This window comes from Myxocyprinus asiaticus, chromosome 14 (genome assembly GCF_019703515.2).
Source record: "Myxocyprinus asiaticus isolate MX2 ecotype Aquarium Trade chromosome 14, UBuf_Myxa_2, whole genome shotgun sequence".
In the NCBI taxonomy this organism is placed as follows: domain Eukaryota; kingdom Metazoa; phylum Chordata; class Actinopteri; order Cypriniformes; family Catostomidae; genus Myxocyprinus; species Myxocyprinus asiaticus.
In genome coordinates, this window is record NC_059357.1 from 1,253,581 (window position 1) to 1,272,069 (window position 18,489).

At 40.3% G+C, this 18,489-nt stretch overlaps 2 protein-coding genes across 2 annotated transcripts in view; one reads left to right on the forward strand and one right to left on the reverse strand.

The window, feature by feature from the left end:
- LOC127451289 (CCN family member 1-like) overlaps positions 1 to 9,089 on the forward strand; it is a 10,743-nt gene extending 1,654 nt beyond the window's left edge. Inside the window, exons 2-5 of the mRNA XM_051715860.1 lie at positions 2,001 to 2,214; positions 4,229 to 4,633; positions 5,326 to 5,504; positions 6,883 to 9,089. Coding sequence (XP_051571820.1) covers positions 2,001 to 2,214; positions 4,229 to 4,633; positions 5,326 to 5,504; positions 6,883 to 7,188 — 1,104 coding nt within the window. The 3' untranslated portion in view covers positions 7,189 to 9,089. The remainder of the gene's footprint in view (positions 1 to 2,000; positions 2,215 to 4,228; positions 4,634 to 5,325; positions 5,505 to 6,882) is intronic.
- Positions 9,090 to 9,192: 103 nt separating this feature from the next.
- Positions 9,193 to 16,546, reverse strand: ddx39ab (DEAD (Asp-Glu-Ala-Asp) box polypeptide 39Ab). The gene is made up of 10 exons (XM_051715853.1): positions 16,399 to 16,546; positions 15,576 to 15,784; positions 15,359 to 15,486; positions 13,923 to 14,199; positions 13,639 to 13,757; positions 13,418 to 13,549; positions 10,506 to 10,615; positions 10,120 to 10,264; positions 9,888 to 10,035; positions 9,193 to 9,425 (listed from the first exon to the last, which is right to left on the reverse strand). The coding sequence occupies exons 2-10, from the start codon at positions 15,781 to 15,783 to the stop codon at positions 9,409 to 9,411; spliced, it is 1,284 nt and encodes a 427-aa protein (XP_051571813.1). The 5' UTR covers position 15,784; positions 16,399 to 16,546; the 3' UTR covers positions 9,193 to 9,408.
- Between the last annotated feature and the right edge of the window lie 1,943 nt (positions 16,547 to 18,489).

An 18,489-nucleotide genomic window follows, 5' to 3' on the forward strand; every position in this document is an offset into this window, starting at 1 on the left:
TCCTGTGTTTGTGTGTGTCTGTCTGTCTCCATTGATCATCTAAAACCTGTCTGTCTGTCTCCACTGAGCCTCTGAAACATGTCTATCTCTCTCCATTGAGTCTCAGAAACCTATCTGTCTTTCTCCAATGTGTCTCTAAAACCTGTGTGTGTGTGTGTGTGTGTGTGTCTGTCTGTCTGTCTCCACTGATCATCTAAAACCTGTCTGTCTGTTTCCTTTGAGCCGCTGAAATCTGTCTCTCTCTTCATTGAATCTCTGAAACCTGTCTGTCTTTCTGCACTGAGTCTCATAAACATGTCTGTCTTTCTCCAATGAGTCTCTAAATCCTGTGTGTCTGTCTGTCTCTCTCCATTGAGTCTCTGAACACTGTCTGTCTCCAAATAGTCTCTAAAACCTGCCTGTCTGTCTCCACTGAGTCTCTGAACCTGTCTGTCTTTTTGCACTGAGTTTCAGAAACCTGTCTGTCTTTCTCCAACGAGTCTCTAAAACCTGTGTGTGTTTGTGTGTGTCTGTCTCTCTCCATTAATTCTCTGAATGCTGTCTGTCTCCACTGAGCCTCTGAAACCTGTCTCTCTCTGCATTGAGTCTCCAGACCTGTCTGTCTTTCTACAATGAGTCTCTAAAACCTGTGTGTGTGTCTCTCTACATTGAATCTCTTAAAGCTGTCTGTCTCCACTGAGTCTCTGAAACCTGTCTGTTTCCTTTGAGCCTCTAAACCTGTCTGTCTTTCTCCAATGAGTCTCTAAAACCTGTGTGTGTGTGTGTGTGTGTGTGTGTCCATTGTGTCTCTGAAACCTGTCTGTCTCTCTCAATTGAGTCTCTGAAAGCTATCTGTATGTCTCTACTGAGTCTCTGAACGCTGTCTGTCTCCAAAGAGTCTCTAAAACCTGCCTGTCTGTCTCCATTGATCATCTAAAACCTGCCTGTCTGTCTCCACTGAGTCTTTGAAACCTTTCTCTCTCTCTCTTCATTGAATCTCTGAAACCTGTCTATCTTTCTGCACTGAGTCTCATAAACATGTCTGTCTTTCTCCAACGAGTCTCTAAATCCTGTGTGTGTCTGTCTGTCTCTCTCCATTGAGTCTCTGAAAATTGTCTGTCTCCAAATAGTCTCTAAAGCCTGCCTGTCTGTCTCCACTGAGTCTTTGAAACCTGTCTGTCTCTCTCCATTGAATCTCTGAAAGCTGTCTGTCTCCATTGATCATCTAAAACCTGTCTGTCTGTTTCCTTTGAGCCTCTGAAACCTTTCTCTCTTTTCATTAAGCCTCTGAAACCTGTCTGTCTTTCTCCAATGAGTCTCTAAATCCTGTGTGTCTGTCTGTCTCCATTGAGTCTCTGAACACTGTCTGTCTCCAAATAGTCTCTAAAACCTGCCTGTCTGTCTCCACTGAGTCTCTGAACCTGTCTGTCTTTTTGCACTGAGTTTCAGAAACCTGTCTGTCTTTCTCCAACGAGCCTCTAAAACCTGTGTGTTTGTGTGTGTCTGTCTCTCTCCATTGAATCTCTGAAAGCTGTCTGTCTCCACTGATCATCTAAAACCTGCCTGTCTGTCTCCACTGAGTCTTTGAAACCTTTCTCTCTCTCTCTTCATTGAATCTCTGAAACCTGTCTGTCTTTCACAATGAGTCTCTAAAACCTGTGTGTGTGTGTCTCTCTACATTGAATCTCTTAAAGCTGTCTGTCTCCACTGAGTCTCTTAAACCTGTCTTTCTCCAATAAGTCTCTAAAACCTGTGTGTATGTGTCTCCATTGTGTCTCTGAAACCTGTCTGTCTCTCTCAATTGAGTCTCTGAAAGCTATCTGTATGTCTCTACTGAGTCTCTGAAACCTGTCTGTCTGTTTCTTTTGAGCCTCTAAAACTGTCTGTCTGTCTGTCTTCATTTAGTCTCTGATACCCGTCTTTCTGCTCAGTCTCTAATACTTTTTTGTCTCATTTTGAGTCTCTGATAGCTGTGAATCTCTCTCTCTGTTGAGTCTCTCATACCTGTTTTCTCTCGTCAGGTGGCAGCGAGGTGTCCTAAGGTGTGTCGTTGCCTTGCGGAGCATCCTGTGTGCCCAACAGGTGTGAGTGCAGTGCCTGATGGGTGTGGCTGCTGTAAGGTGTGTGCCGCTCAGCTGAATGAAGACTGTCATGAAGGACGACCCTGTGACCATCATAAGGGCCTGGAGTGTAACTATGGCAACGACGTGGCCAGTCTCCATGGAATCTGCCGGGGTGAGTGACCGTAGAACATGAGGAATGGTTCCTGCAGAAATACGTAATGTTTATGACTAATTAATGAGTTACATGAGTGTAGTTTTGGAGAGTAACCAAAATACATAAACTAAATAGAAGTTTGACTACATTTGTAGTAGTATGACATTTCTTCACATACAGAGGTTACTTTGTGTGTTGGGGTACTTTCTATTATCTAAACATTTTCCAAATGTTACATTGTTGTTGTACAAATGTCTAGTTTTCTTTACATGAGTAGAAATTTTTTTTTGAGAACCCCTAATATAGAGAATCGCTACAGTGTGGTCTTTCTCCCTGTTATCTTTATGAATCCATGCAGGTTCAATTCCTCACATAAACAGGGTTATTTTGTGTACTGGGGTACTTTCTATATTAAGGGGTCTATTTGAGTTGGACTAAAGAGTGTTTTTAGGGAGTGACTCAGTACACCCAAAGACTATCTGATGCTGAACGACATTGTAAACATGTCAAAATTCCACTGTCCTATAGATAGAGCCTCTCTCATAAAAGCAAAGGATAGAGTCTCTCTCTCTCTCACTTCTAGCTATCACTTTGTGGAGGTTCTCCCCAGAAACAGCAGTGCTTTGCTGTCTTTTTCTCCATTCTTACCTCATCAAAAAACTGTTGTCCAATGTTGTACCAATCATGAACACACCCATAGGGTCATTGTCAGGTGTTTATCATCTGGCTTAAGTTGATCATGACAAGAGTATTTCAGCCTGAAATTGTAGTTTTTGATTGGCTTATTTAATTTGGGCAGCAGAAATAAAGCTCAACAATGTTGTAAATATTTCTCCCATTAATTTTATCCATAAGCATTTAGGAAAAGTCTTCAATAAAGAGTTGTAAGCCTTGAACCAAACTGTGGTGAGCAGGGCGTTGGCCGAGCGACAACGGTACGGAGTGAGGCTGGGATGGACACCTGGGGTGAATTATCTCACCCAGTTGTTGGTAATTGCAGTGTTGGTGGGCGAGGGATAAAGCCGCAAGCAGAGCTGCAGTCGGGAGAGACACAGAGAGAGAGAGAGATGCAACAAAGTTATGTGTATGTGGTTGAGAGCTGCTGCCGAAAAGCGACTGCATGGTCAGTGAGCTGAAAAGCCACTAGGGTGTGTGATGCTTAAAAACATTGTGTGAATGGGAAGACACTGAAAAGTGAAAAATGTACGTTTGGATGTGCACCCGGCTCCCGCTTTGTTCTTACTCCCGGGATTCGGCACCACTGTAACATGTTCTTTAACTCTCTGCAAGGAGGAAGCAGGAGCCGGGTGCACATCCAAACGTATGACATATATTTTCAAACTTTTCAGTGTCTTCCCATTCACGCATTGTTTTTCAGCATCGCACACCCTAGTGGCTTTTCAGCTCCCTGACCACGCAGTCGCTCTGCTTTTCAGCAGCAGCTCTCAACAACAAAACACTGCAATCACCAACAGCTGGGCGAAATAATCCGCCCCAGGTATCCATCCCGGCCTCACTCGGCACTGTCGCCGCTCGGCCCCGCCCCACTTGCCACACAAACCAACCAGCTTTGTCTTTGAAAAAAGAAAAAAATTACAAGATGGTATACTTGCGTGAGTATGATTGAACCATATATCCCATACATCATTGCTAAAACATCCCAATTCAAGATATGTAGGTAACTACATTAAGAGGATAACAAACATTAGCTTGCCTCCTCTAGCCTACAAAAGCTCACCACAACACAGAAGTGGTAACTTCTGATTGGCTGATCTCGCTTGAGGATTAAGTAGTTCTTCACTGAGATTTTCTAAATTTTTCAAAACAATGTTGAAATCACAGTAACTTATGGCTTTTTTGGAAGCATATACTATCATATAACAACCTCAGAGCTCATGGTAGATTTGTCTTGAAAGGTTTACATCATTATCACTAAAAAGTGAGTTATATGCTATGGGGAGTCTGAAGGGCATTTTTACCTCCAAAACTGAACTCTGTAATCACCTGCTTTTCTCTTCCCTCCACCTATAAGCCAAACTTGAAGGTCGCTCTTGTGAATATAACGGCCGGATGTATCAGAATGGAGAAAACTTTCGTGCGGGCTGCAAACACCAGTGCACCTGTATTGATGGAGCCGTTGGCTGCATGCCCCTTTGCCCCACCGATATTCCTCTAGCATCACCTTCATGCCCCGCCCCTCAACTCGTCAAGGTGCCCGGCCAGTGCTGCCTCAGCGTGGACTGTCACAGCGAGTCTTCCATCCTTCCTCCTGTGTTCAGACATCCTCATCCACCTCCTTACCTGTTCCCTGACCTGCACATCTTCAAGAAGCCCTGGCTGAAGCCGTACCCCTCCAAGCCCCAAGACTCCTTAGGCAACAAACTGATAGAAGTGGAGAAAAAGTGGGAAAAACCTCATAGTCGAAAGCACCTGCCAAGTGAGTGTGCTGTTCTGAGTGTATTTACTCTGGTCACCAGCACATGTTGCACTGTACAATGGGTCTGGTCTCCAAACCGCAAGATTCCTAATGTAGGATGGAAGGGGAAGAGTCCTTCATATTTATGAGTAAAGCACTGATTTGTTAGGGTTAGGTTTAGAGTTTCTCCAACCAATTGGTTAGTGCTTTTATGATGAAAATTACTGAACCATCCAATCAGGTATCGCTCTCCTCTTGATTATAAATTACTCTTACCCTGCCATCCTATGTTTTGGAAAGTTTTCACAAGGGTCAAAGACATCATGTTTTGTGCATGTTTACATAGACCAACAATTAACATATAGTGTAGTGGACTGCAAAAATGCATCCTGTGTGAACGTCCCATTTTCAGCATGGTATATGGCTACAAAAAGCTGCCTTTAGGTTTTTGTTCAATAAACAATCTGCCCCAATGTGAGCTGTGGTGCTTCCTCCTGCCTGCATTTCTGTGTGTGCTTATGTTCAGATTGCCACCACTTCTTTTCCACTAGATCCTTGTGAACCAGACCCACACACAACGTCTGCACAGCGCATGCCTCTGTCCGGCAGCTTTTTTCCTGCAGTCTGTAATCACTTTCTCTATGCGTCACTGTTCCCTGTTTGGTGAATGGTGCCTGTGTACTAACTCACCCTGTCTCTCTTTCTCTTCCTAGCATGGAAGCAAGCTGGACGGCAATGTGTCACCCACACTACAAGCTGGACACCTTGTTCCCGCAGCTGTGGGATGGGGGTGTCCTCTCGGGTCACCAATGACAACACTCAGTGCAAACTGGTGAAGGAAACTCGACTCTGCAACATTCGGCCCTGTAGTTCCATGGCTGTGCCCATTAAGGTAAAACTAACCATCTCTGCACTGTCATTTTTATTTGTATAGCGCTTTTCACAACACATCATTTCAAAGCGGCTTTACAGAAAATCAAATGAAGCTGTAATATCTGTAAAGTCTTAGACTCATCGTTGTGTAGTTTGATTAAATACGATTATGAAGTGTGTATAAACATAAGTAATTAAATAATAATTATATTTATAACCCCAGTGAGCAAGCTGAAGGCGACTGCGGCAAGGAACACCAAACTCCATAAGATGTTGATTCAAGGTTATTTTTCTCCATTAGAGAAACCAGACTCACTGTGGGGGCCAGTTCCCCTCTGACTAAACATGAATATAATGACAATATTAGTTATTTATGTGTAGTGCAAGTTATGGTGTAAAATTATTAAACTAAGTAAGTGTTAAGGGTCAGTGTTTAAACAAAGATTTTGTATGAACTGTAAGATTAATGACTAATTGTCTTTGAAGTTCATCCTGGATTAACTACAGAAGTTCACATAGATGCAATGTCCTTGTTAGTTGGCTGATGAAGGCTTTTGTTGGCAATTAATTGATAGTCTATGTATTCCATTTTAAGAGTGTAATCCATCAAAAGGCAGAGATCAATGAGGTGCATCGCAGTTTAACCTGCAGGTCATTTCGGTGAGGTTATAATGATGGGCATATAATGAATTACCTGCACATTTACAGCACTACAAAATTTCACACAAGTGGTTACAATTGGGAAAAGCTAGAAGGGTCTTTAATCTCATGGGTTTTGACAGCCATAAATCTAAAACTCATAATCATCATTTGGCCTTTTGGCTCCTTCCAGCAGGAGAAGACCAAAGGGCAAGAGGTTATCCAAAGATGACTGGTCACAGCGTTCAACAGCTCATCTCAATGGTTTTGGACCCAAGCCTCTATTCCTAGTTTGCTATTATTAGTAGTAACAAGGTTAAAACAGGTCATGGTGAAGCTTCTACCTGTAAGCACCTGCTTAAGCAAAATGATAGCAATGGTAGGCCCAACAGTATTATGGTGTGTTCCCTTTGTTCTAGTTGCCTGTGAAGTAGAAGTAGTGCCTCTTTTTCAGTTCCAACCATATGTGATGCAACAAAAGTTGCGTGGCGTACTGGCTAAAGCTGAGGGCTCAATACCCACAAGGAGCGAGCCATGAGCAGCCATCAATGTGCTCTTTAGCAAGCCATTGAACCCCAGGGTTTTCTTAGGGGATTTCTGCAGTAATAAGTGTACTGAAAGCCACTTTGGATAAAAGTGTCTGCTAAATTACTACTTATCACCAATTCTGTGAAGAGCAAGGTTTTATGGAATCCTCCAAAACAAGGTTTTGTAGATGTACAAGATGTAACTGTGTGTAATCTGTGTTTGTGTAACAGAAGGGGAGGAAGTGCTCTCGTACCCAGAAGTCTCCTGAGCCTCTGCGTCTGCATTATGCCGGCTGCCGCAGTACCCGTCTCTATCGGCCCAACTACTGCGGAATGTGCCTGGAGGGGCGATGCTGCTCTCCCCGCCGCACACGAACGGCCCCCGTGCTCTTTGCTTGTCCTGATGGCGAACGCTTCGAGAGAGCCGTCATGTTTGTACAGTCCTGCAAATGCAATGATGAATGCGGCAATCTGAACGACGTGGCCCTTCCGCCTCAGCGCTGGCTGTACGGCGACATGCACAAGTTTATCGACTAGCATCTCCTTCTCAGAAGACCTAAATTCCCTGTCCTTCCCCCCAATCCCAGCAGATCCCCAATAGAGTAGCGCTTCCAAGTGTAACTCTGAGTAGAAGCTAGACCAAGGCTTCCACAGCCTTCATTATAACTCAAATCCTCTTGGAAAAAGGGGCAATTTTGGTTTCGGATCACTTTAACTGAGAGTGGACTGGAGACTTTAGACTAGACAACGTTCCACGAGGGTCCTAAGTGCATCATCGAAGGTGCCCAGGTTGTAAATATATAAAAAACGATTTAAGATTGGCTGGCCCTCACCATGAACAGTGATGAATTCAGGGGCAGGCTGCACAGCTGGTGAGATGATGCTGACCTTCTTTGTCTCTACATTCAATGGAGAAAAAAGCTCCAACAGGACACTGAACGAATGGACCAAGAACTTCAACAAAGAGGATTGTAAAAATGGGGGAACAAGCCCCAGCATTTAAATGGACTGGTGTTTTCCCTCCATTGTGATTATTGGATTTGCCGGCAATTTTAATTCATTGGAACAGATGGCAAATACAAGGGACATTCAACGAGTCATTGGAAGTCGTCCAGCGATTGCAAGGGAGATAAGGACTTGGCCAAACTGCATGTGGACTCAACATTGAGCCTGGCGGTAAAGCCAAGCAAGAGAACTTGACTTGTTTTGAGGAACGTGCGGAGTGGTTGTTTGAGAAGCTAAGGCTCCATCATCTGAGTTAAGGACATTTGCCAAGAGCCACAGCAGCACCCTGGTGTCAAAATGTCGACTACCCAACTCCAAGCTAATTACAAATCTGTTCTTTGGGGACATAAAGAAACCCAGCAACCCTCTGTTTTGCAATAAAAATATGTTAAAAACACCAGCATGTGATGTAAACATGTAATTTGAAAGTAATGGGTGGGACAGTTCTCAAACTCTGCTCTATTCTGGTCTGTAATCTACCAAGTGATGCCTGAAACTTAGGCAAACTAGACTGTTGTCTGTGCGTTTTATGATGGAGTGGTCTCTATTTCTGCCTCCTGGCATTGGTACACAAGATGACCGAGGTGACATCATGCCATCTGTTTATAGACTACTAAAGGAATGAGGGTTTGAATAGGCACTAAAACACAAATACCCAAAACTGCCAGAAGCCAGAAGCCATGTTGCCTGTAATATTAGTCATAGAACGGTTGTAGTATCTTCAGATGTGCCAAAATCTACAGAAATAATCAAAAAGATGAACCTCAATTCAAACTAAAAGAAAATCTTTACATTTTCTAGAGAAAATGTCAAAAGACAGAGACTTCACCCCCAAGTCTCAAAAATATTCTGGTCTCTAGACATGGATTGGGTCCCTTCAATCTTGAGGTATTATTCATGTATGTAGCAAAACACCTGAAGGACGAGTTGTACAGCTTTAATACTTCCGGTTAGTTCAACTCCCTAACCACTAGTATGACCAATAGCACCACAAAAGTCCAATCAAATAAATGCTCAACAATTAGGAACACCTAGATTCCCAAAGGTCTACAAATCAAGCACCATTGCAATCAATCCCATTTGATATTAAATCGAATTAATTCTTAAGACAGTTTTGCATAGTTTATCAAGAATTGACAGAGCAGCCATCATGTGATAAAACACTTCATACTGGTTATGATTGAAAACTATTGTTTGGATTAAATGGTTTTAAATGAATTGTTCCTATCATTTTTACCTCTGAAGACAAGAGTACAACCACTCATCATATAATTAACTGGCTTATATAACAGCTCACTGATGTACAATCATTTATGCATTTATTTTTATTTTACTTAATGGATTGAAAGCGTTATGAGTGTTGCGGCAGTTCTCGAATTTAACCAATTTGCCTATTTAAAAATCCCAAAATTAGATGTGCTGCTTTAATGCAATTTTCCCCCATAAAAAGTCATTACTGTAATGCATCTGATGTTTCACTTGAGTTGTAATTCTCGGAGTAAAATAATCTGTCACACAATTCAAGAGGAGTCTAAGTTGTAGTTGTATAAAAAGTTTTAATTTCATTAAAACCCAAAACAAAAACATGATTTAGGACAAAGTTGTAAAACACATCTGGCCCGATCCCCAAAGAGAAGCAGTAAAAACATTGTAGGTTTGAGGTAAAAAGGGTTTTAAAATGGAGGTTCCATCATCAATCATCCCGTTGTGACCCAAAAGCTGCGGTTCTGCTGGTACTTCACACTTCTGAACTCATCTGGACTGCTCAACTGCACACAGAAAAGAGAGAAAGGTCAACTACAAAACAAAGAGATTTCAATCTCAGGATACACAAAAATAAAGCATTACAAAAATGGGCCATCTGACACCAGAGAGGAAAATACACCCGGTGTCACAGACAACAGCAGGTGTAAATTCTGACAGATCATCTCCCTGTGAATTGAGGAAGGGCTTGAATAGGACAGCCTCCGGTTACAGCAACTCATTCAAATATTTCCTGGCGTAACAACAAGAGATGACTTATCTACTTCCTGTAACTCATCTGCAGTGAGCGGTCACTCTTTATGAGGGGTTGAATGGATCAAAAGCATTTTCATGGTGAAAAACAGATGAGCTCAGAGATTAGACATTCAAGACAGTTTTTCTCGGTGACCGATTTGACTTATTCTATAAACTAACAGCTGTACTGTCTGAACTGCTCATACTATATAAAAGCAGCAATGTAGACTTACTGTAAGTGGAAATGTCAATTTCGTCTGGTAACTCTGCCACGTCAACCTCGAATCGGTCCTGCACGTCATTCAGGATTTTGGCATCAGTCTCATCTGACACAAAGGTGACGGCCAAACCCTTCGTTCCAAACCGACCGGCACGAGCCACCTGGAACAAGACAAGATGGTTTCATTAAAGCATCTTCAGAAGAGCAGCAGTTAATGGTTCTGAAATGTGGCAGCCTTTGCGTACCCTGTGCAGGTAGGTGTCGGAGTCCTCTGGCATGTCGTAGTTAAAAACGATGTTGACCCTCTCAATGTCCATCCCTCGACCGAACAGGTTTGTGGCCACTAGAATTCTCCTCTGAAAGTCTTTAAACTGCTGATACCGAGACAACCTGCGAGAAGAGAGATGATTAAAACAAGCATTAAAACATTTTGCACCTTAGCCATTTATTAGCTCTTGAATGACATTTCATTAGACAAATATTATTAAAATTAGATCTCATTTCAGAACTAGTACACGAAGCAAAAGATTCATAACATATGACCATTAACCAACACTGTGCTGTCTTTCACGGCTGTTCCCATGTTTAATGTGTTAATAACTGCAGGGAATACAAGCGTGTGTTGACAAACCTCTCCTCTTGGGCCATTCCTCTGTGTATTGCGATGGCAGGGAAGTTCTGCTCCACCAGTAACTGTGAGAGCGCCACACAGCGTTGCACAGACTTCACAAATATCACCACCTGCAGGAATACAACAGAATTACAACATGAACAGTCCTCAGCCCACACAAAACACATGAAACAGCATTCAACACATTTAACTTCCATTTTGAGACATTTCTGAGTGTTTGTTTGTTACTGATTTAACACCATGCCAACTTCTGTGGGTATTTTCATAGTGAAAAACAAGTTATTAAAAAGGTACTGTGACTGAAAACCTATATAAAAAGGACTTAAATATTTTTGAGTGACAAACCATCATTTGAATTTGACTGGATCACGGATATTCAGCCAAGATATTATTTGGTTAATATTTTATATTGCCCAATTCCAGCCTTGCTGAAGCACCCCCAGATCATCACCGATCCTCCACCTGGTCATCTAATGGTTAGACGGAGACCTGGAGAGGCCTTCAAGCCACAGTGCCTCACACCCACTGTGAAATTTGGATGTGAGGATCGGTGATGATCTGGGGGTGCTTCAGCAAGGACGCATGAATCAAGTCACATACAAGGTTATCCTGGAAGAAAACTTGCTCTGACAATGTTCCCCAACTCTGAGGATTGTTTTTTCCAGCAGGACAATGCTCCATGCCACACAGACAGATCAATCAAGGTGTGGATGGAGGAGCACCGGATCAAGACCCTGTCATGGCCAGCCCAATCTCCAGACCTGAACCCCATTGAAAACCTCTGTGATCAAGAGGAAGATGGATGGACACAAGCCATCAAACAAAGCCGAGATGCTTGAATTTTTGCACCAGGAGTGGCGTAAAGTCACCCAACAGCAATGTGAAAGACTGGTAGAGAGCATGCCAAGACACATGAAAGCTGTGATTGAAAATCAGGATTATTCCAGCAAATATTGATTTCTGAACTCTAAGTTAAAACATTAGTATTGTGTTTTCTTTGCATTATTCGAGGTCTGAAAACACCGCATTTTTTTAATTTTTATTTTGACCAGTTGTTATCAGTTGACAATGCTTAAAATGACAATATTTTTATTTGTAATTTGTCAGAAATGTTGTCAGTACTTTATAGAATAAAACAAATGTTCATTTTACTCAAACACATACCTATAAATAGTAAATCCAGAGAAACTGATTTTGCAGTGCTATATGTTCTGTTTGAATGATGTTTGATTTTCAGAAATAAACGGGGTAATAAATATAACCGGTTCATAAATAGGCTCATCAACATTTAATAGGGTAGAGGGAAAACTTCCTGTATATTTTGTTGACATCAACAGCTAAAATAATTGCCCTCAATTCATGCACTTATACTTGAAAAACATGAACAAAACTACGCAATACAAAAAGAAAATGCCACCCAAGCTTAGAGCTTGGCCATCCGTCTTAAATTATATCTCGATATTTTTCAGCCTATTGACGATATTCGATAAACACCTCAATAATAATTTGCTCTAAAATGGCTCAAGTGTTTTTGCTTTGTTTTTTTAAATCAGAGGAACCATCATTTCATCCAAACAGCCATTGTAGATTAAATATTTTAAAGACATTAAATAAAAATCGAATAATTCGTTTATTAAACCCAAGGGAGAATGAAATTCAATCATTTTCATCGATATGCACTTTCTATTTATATTTCATACACAATGATACATAGTATCTCAGACTTATTTTTGAAACCCCAGTTGAACATTACATAATACTATATTACATGTCAGGTTGATTATTATAATGCTGAATTATTATTCTGATTATTAGATTTGCGTTGTACAAAAGTAATATATTTCAGTCCTTTTTACTTCACCTTCACCTGGGGCTTTTATTTTGACACCGAAAGTGCTGTCGTATTTACTTCACCTGGGGCTTTTATTTTGACACCGAAAGTGCTCTCGTATTTACTTCACCTGGGGCTTTTATTTTGACACCGAAAGTGCTCTCGTATTTACTTCACCTGGGGCTTTTATTTTGACACCGAAAGTGCTCTCGTAATTACTTCACCTGGGGCTTTTATTTTGACACCGAAAGTGCTCTCGTATTTACTTCACCTGGGGCTTTTATTTTGACACCGAAAGTGCTCTCGTAATTACTTCACCTGGAGCTTTTATTTTGACACCGAAAGTGCTCTCGTATTTACTTCACCTGGGGCTTTTATTTTGACACCGAAAAAGGTGATTTGTATTTGACAGTTTTCAATGTTCTACATTTCCTGAAACGCAGTAATCTCCTTTTCTGTTATTCTGTGCCACATTTGTAAATTTGTATAATATCTTGTAACTGTTACTAATGTTTGGAATTGAGCGAATGCTCGAACCTTCATTACTTTGATTTCACAATGCACGTGAACTGATCTGAGAGCGTCGTCATGCACATGCACACAGATCAGCGCGTCACCGGTTTGTTCTGAATCACACACACAGTGTTTATCGGTCTTTAAATCAAAGCCTTTTGTGGATTAATAAATCACATATGACCAACTTGACATTTTGATGTTATTTTAATTGTGCAGCCCTGAAGGATTGTGAAATTAGTCTACTGATGCGCTCTTTATGAAACTTAATGTCCAAATGAAAGCACATATTCGTGATATTGGTCAATTTTACATCATCAGCAAAGTTATCTCGATTTTATCGTTAATATTCGATATGTCGCCCAGCTCTACCCAGACTACATTACATACAGATTGTTTGATGTCTAATGTAAAATCTGAGTCCTGAAGCAAAACCAGTTGAGAACCACTGGTGTAGTGATTCAGTAGTGTTGATAGTTGTTATACATGTAAGTTCTGTTAAATAGGTTTATATTACCCATTTGTATTTAGCCATGTTTACTGAAAATCAAACAAATTGAATTCTCACCTGGTTGAACTCCAGGACGTCAAGGAGGTCGAAGAGTTTGCGGTTCTTCTCGCTGTCCTTCAGTTTACAGTAATACTGCTGCAGACCATGAAGGGTCAACTTTGTCTCATCGTCCACAAACACCTCCATCGGCTGAGAACACAGAAGATACAACACTTCAGACCAGTCCATTCAATCTTTATATACACAACATACTAAAACTAAACAAGTGCACCACTCACGTCCTGCATGAACTTGCGGCAGACGGGTCGGATCTCTTTACTGAGGGTGGCGCTGAACATCATGCACTGTTTCTCATGAGGGGTCAATCTGAAGATGTCCTGAACATCACGCCTCATATCTGACATACAAAAACATCTGGAATTAGGTGGTCATCTGGCACCAGTTAAAGAATATTCAGTGTTGTGGTACTGCTAATATTGTTGGTCCGGTATGATAAATCGATTTCCTCATTTGTAAGTGCTTTCATATAAACACGTAATATTTGTGTTCTGGTTTAACTCACCGAGCTGCTCCAGCATCTTATCACACTCGTCCAGAACAAAGTGCTTGACGTTCTTCAGGTTGAGGGTCTTGTTCCGGATGAGGGCGAGGGTTCGTCCAGGTGTTCCCACCACGATGTGAGGACAGCTCTTCTTCAGAACATCCTCGTCCTTCTTTATGGACATTCCACCGAAGAACACGGCCACTTTCACGGTGGGCATGTACTTGGAGAAACGCTCGTACTCCTTACTGATCTGAAACGCCAGCTCACGCGTGTGACACATGACCAGCACAGACACCTGAAACACACACACACACATCAGATGTCTTTATAAGGCAATCGGCACTCTAAATTCAGTTTTCGTGCTGGGAGACTGAGAGCGGTATATCAGAAACATAAAAACTAAATGTTCAAGATGGATTTAAAGTCAACATGAAAAGCTGTTTGCAACTAATTTTACTTGTTAAAAAGTTATTACATTGCTTAATGCACACTGAATTCAATAAAACCAGGAAAATATTTTTAAGTAATTTCAGATTTCATGTTGACTTCAAATCTGCCTTTTCACCATCTCCGACAATCCCGTATATGTATCATTTGTATTCATGTTTATAGTTATAACAGCGATAAGCAGCACGCTGGGGGTACAAATTCATAGATTTGATTTAAGTGAACGTTTTGCATGTGTAGAAATAAATGCTGCATGTACACATTTAATTACAAATGCTTTTAGTAATATTTCCAATGCATGTGGAAGATCAGGCGGTCATAAATGCTGACGTCAGAAATGATCAAAGTAGCAAGAATTTAGAATGAGGTTTAAAACCTAAACAGACGAGACTTGTCAATTCACACTCATAGTTTTGAATACACATCACATCTCACGAAACCTGTTAAAATGTCCTGGTCTTATTTTATTCCAAAACTCAAGAAAATTACATTTTGCATAAAGAAAATTAAACCTTCTTAGGGCTCTTAGGCTTGCGCCCCTGCTGCCCCCGTTCTGTGCACGTCAGTGTTGTGGGACATTGTTTACGTTTGTTTCACCATAATTACTTAAAACTGGTTTCCAAACTTCTCTTCAAATTGACAGATTCGTCCAAATCTGACAAGCATCTTAAAGTGATAGTGCAACCATAAATTAATGCTGTCATAATGTCCCACCCTCATGTTGTTCCAAACCTGTGTGTCTTTCTGTAATCTGTGGAAGATTAACTAGTTACTCGCTACTTGAGTATTCAATTAAATGAATACTTTCTTACGCGAGTAGTTTTTCACATGACTACTTAATATTTTTAAGTCATTGTATTTGAGTAAAGATTTTGGGTTCTCAACCCACCTCTGCTTCCAGACCATCATTATTTGTCAGATGAGGTGAAAAGGCAGCTTAAGTTATGCATGTTACATAAACCACAATTATACAATACTTTAAATTGTAATGTATGTTAAATAATGACCTGTCCGTCCACTGGCTCAATCTGCTGTAGGGTAGCGAGTACAAACACAGCTGTCTTTCCCATACCGGATTTGGCCTGACAGAGGATGTCCATGCCGAGGATGGCCTGAGGAATGCACTCATGTTGCACTAAAAAAAACAACAACATGTGTCAATATTATGGTACAAGCGACACTTAAAATAACAGACCCAATTAACCAGAATCAAGGCAATCTTACCTTCAGATGGATGCTCAAACCCGCAGTCTACGATGGCTCGGAGCAGCTCTGGTTTGAGCAGGAAGTCCCTAAAGCCGGAGCTGTGGATGGACACATAGGAGCCCTTCACCTCTTTCTTGCCCACTGGGGCGGCGCTCTCCGGCGCTCCCTGCGGCTCCTCATCCTCTTCATAATCCAACAGCTCATTTTCAGGGTCATTCTCAGCCATGCTGGAGACACAAGAGACAGATGGATTATAACAGGAGCAATTAAACCATGAAGATGAGAAGAAATACCCTTGAAAAGACACTCTGCACCTTAAACTACTGGGGTTACCTCCTCCCCATCCCCCCTTGAATCTACGCCCCTGTGCCACTCCAAAGTGATCAAACCTGTTTGAGTTGGTTTTCAAATCACTATACGGTTGTTGATGCTTTCTACATGAGTAAACAAGCCCAGATTAACCTACTCATCATAGAGGCCTATAAACAAACTCAGAAACTAGTCTCAGTCTTTTGTTATTGTCCTGACTGTGTCAGTGTGAGTCCATAGGAAACTGGACCGAGTGTATATGGGCCTTATAAACGACTCACTTTCATTCAGGTCACTATAATGTACGTCTACACGAGTTATTCTACTCAATTACACTTCAACAGAACAATAAAGAAAATATAACAATCGAAGCCCATACAAGCAAGCGCAGCTAACACACTAATGACAATAACAGCGCACTTCACAATTATGGACACCTCATTTAAAAAGCTCACGCACTATTATAGGAAATATAAAATTCTGGTGTAAAATTAGTTTAAAAAAATTACAAACAACAAAGACTAGCCGATACCTTCTGTGGAAATCGAGTTCACTAGCGCTGCTGCTGCCTCAAACCACACGCGGCAGGCCGTAGTTTTTAATACCGCCACCCGGAAGTCCCGCCTCCTGAACAACGCGAATTCTCATTGGCTCGTGTACAAGTCGATTTTAAGCTTCTTCAATGTAGCTGTATCGTGATTGGATGCTGAAACTGCCAATCGGGGAGTTGTAGCTGCGCAGTAGTTGACTGTGGAGGTGACAGATACACGACACGACAGTAGATAATTAACCCTTGTGCGAGCTTCGGGACATTTTTTGTCTTTTTCATTTTAGTTTTTTCTATCATTTTGGCTGTGGTAATGCCAACTGCATATATTTTCCCAAAGATGTGTTTTTTTGGGGGAATTTTGATATTTCAACCTCAGTTCCTATAATACATCTATAATACACTGTGTACACAAAATAGTTACACTCAGGACCTTCAGGACAAAAATGTCCCCATTGAAACCCATTAAAACTGCAATATTTGATCCCAGTGCCATTAAAGCATAAAATCATGAATTATATGATATTATGCTTTCATCAGTGTTGACAAATATTTCTCACAGGAAGTTGCCGAAGGCTCACTGAAATGTTGCTAAAACTAGCTAAATCACGTGATGAAGTCATAATAAAGTCGTAATACGTCAAATTTACATATGTAAATGAACTGGCGTAAAGAGCTACAGCAATTCTTTAAAGGTGTAAAACCATTTTTATTATTATTATTTTTTATTATTATTATTATTGAACTAATGATTTAACAATTAGTATTTAACTACTAATCATTTAACCATCACTAATTTAACTTGTCAAACATTCAGATAGTGGGGGATTTCTATTTATTTATTTATTTTTTATTTTTTGTAATTAAACTGCATTATTGACCAATGATAAAATCCAAAATTATCCTAGCAATAGCAACCAGGGGTAGGCAGAGGTGTAGTGTTGGGGATGTTTTTTTTATTATTTATTTATAAACATGGACCTATATGCCTTATAATGCCTTACATTGAGCTGTTTTGAATATATATATATATATATATATATATATATATATATATATATATATATATATATATATATATTTTATAGAACATCCATATGCACATAAATCCAACTGCTAATGGCATGCAGGTCTGTCATATAACTTTAAACACACGTGGGCACGAGAAAACCGAGAAAAATGAGACATCATTCATGATAGAGCTGATGTTTTTTGTCACCAGAAAGCGTTTCAGTCACTTTTCAAAAGTTGCTAAAAGTTCCAAATAAATTTTAAAAGTAGCTACATTTGTTGCTAGGTGCTTTTTGAAGAAAAAGTTGCCAGGGTAGTCTTAAAAGTTGGCATCACTGGCTTTCATTCTGGAGCCCTGGCTTCAAAATTTTATTTTTTTATATTTTCCACCAGATGGCGCCATTCTTCTCATGTTTAGCCTATGGAGCAAATACATGCTTTTCCCCTATTCTCTGTTTGCTGTATTATAGAGCACTGCAGGACAATTGAATAAATGATGCAGCTAAAATTGTGTGTGTGTGTTGGTATGGATGTCAGAGTGTGTTTTGTATGTGTGTATTGAGAAGTGTGTGTGTGTGTAAAAAACAACAGTGGCATTATGTAAACAAACTGGTATTTAAAGGGTTAAAATCCTGAAAATGAATTAATATTTGATAGTTATGATCAGGACTGATGTTGGTTAAAAACTCTAAGTCAGTGAAAGTGGAAAATAATATTAATATATATTATTATTATGGCAGTTTTCTGATGTGGACATTTTTGTCCTCAAAAGACCTCTGAGTAAATTGTTTAAATTGATGCACAGGGTATAAAATATTTAAAATGATGAACTTCATGCATTATGTTCAGTGTTGGGTGTAATGCATTACTAAGTAATTAAATACTGTAATTAAATTACTTTTTCATTGAAAAAAGTAAAGGATTACTCTTCTTTTAAGTTTTCAGTAATTTAATTACAGTTACTTCTATTGTAATTGCGTTAAATACTTTATAGACTCTAGAACAATTCTATATAAAACAATAGTGAATTTAAAAATCGAAATTTAACATCTAATGATAAAATAT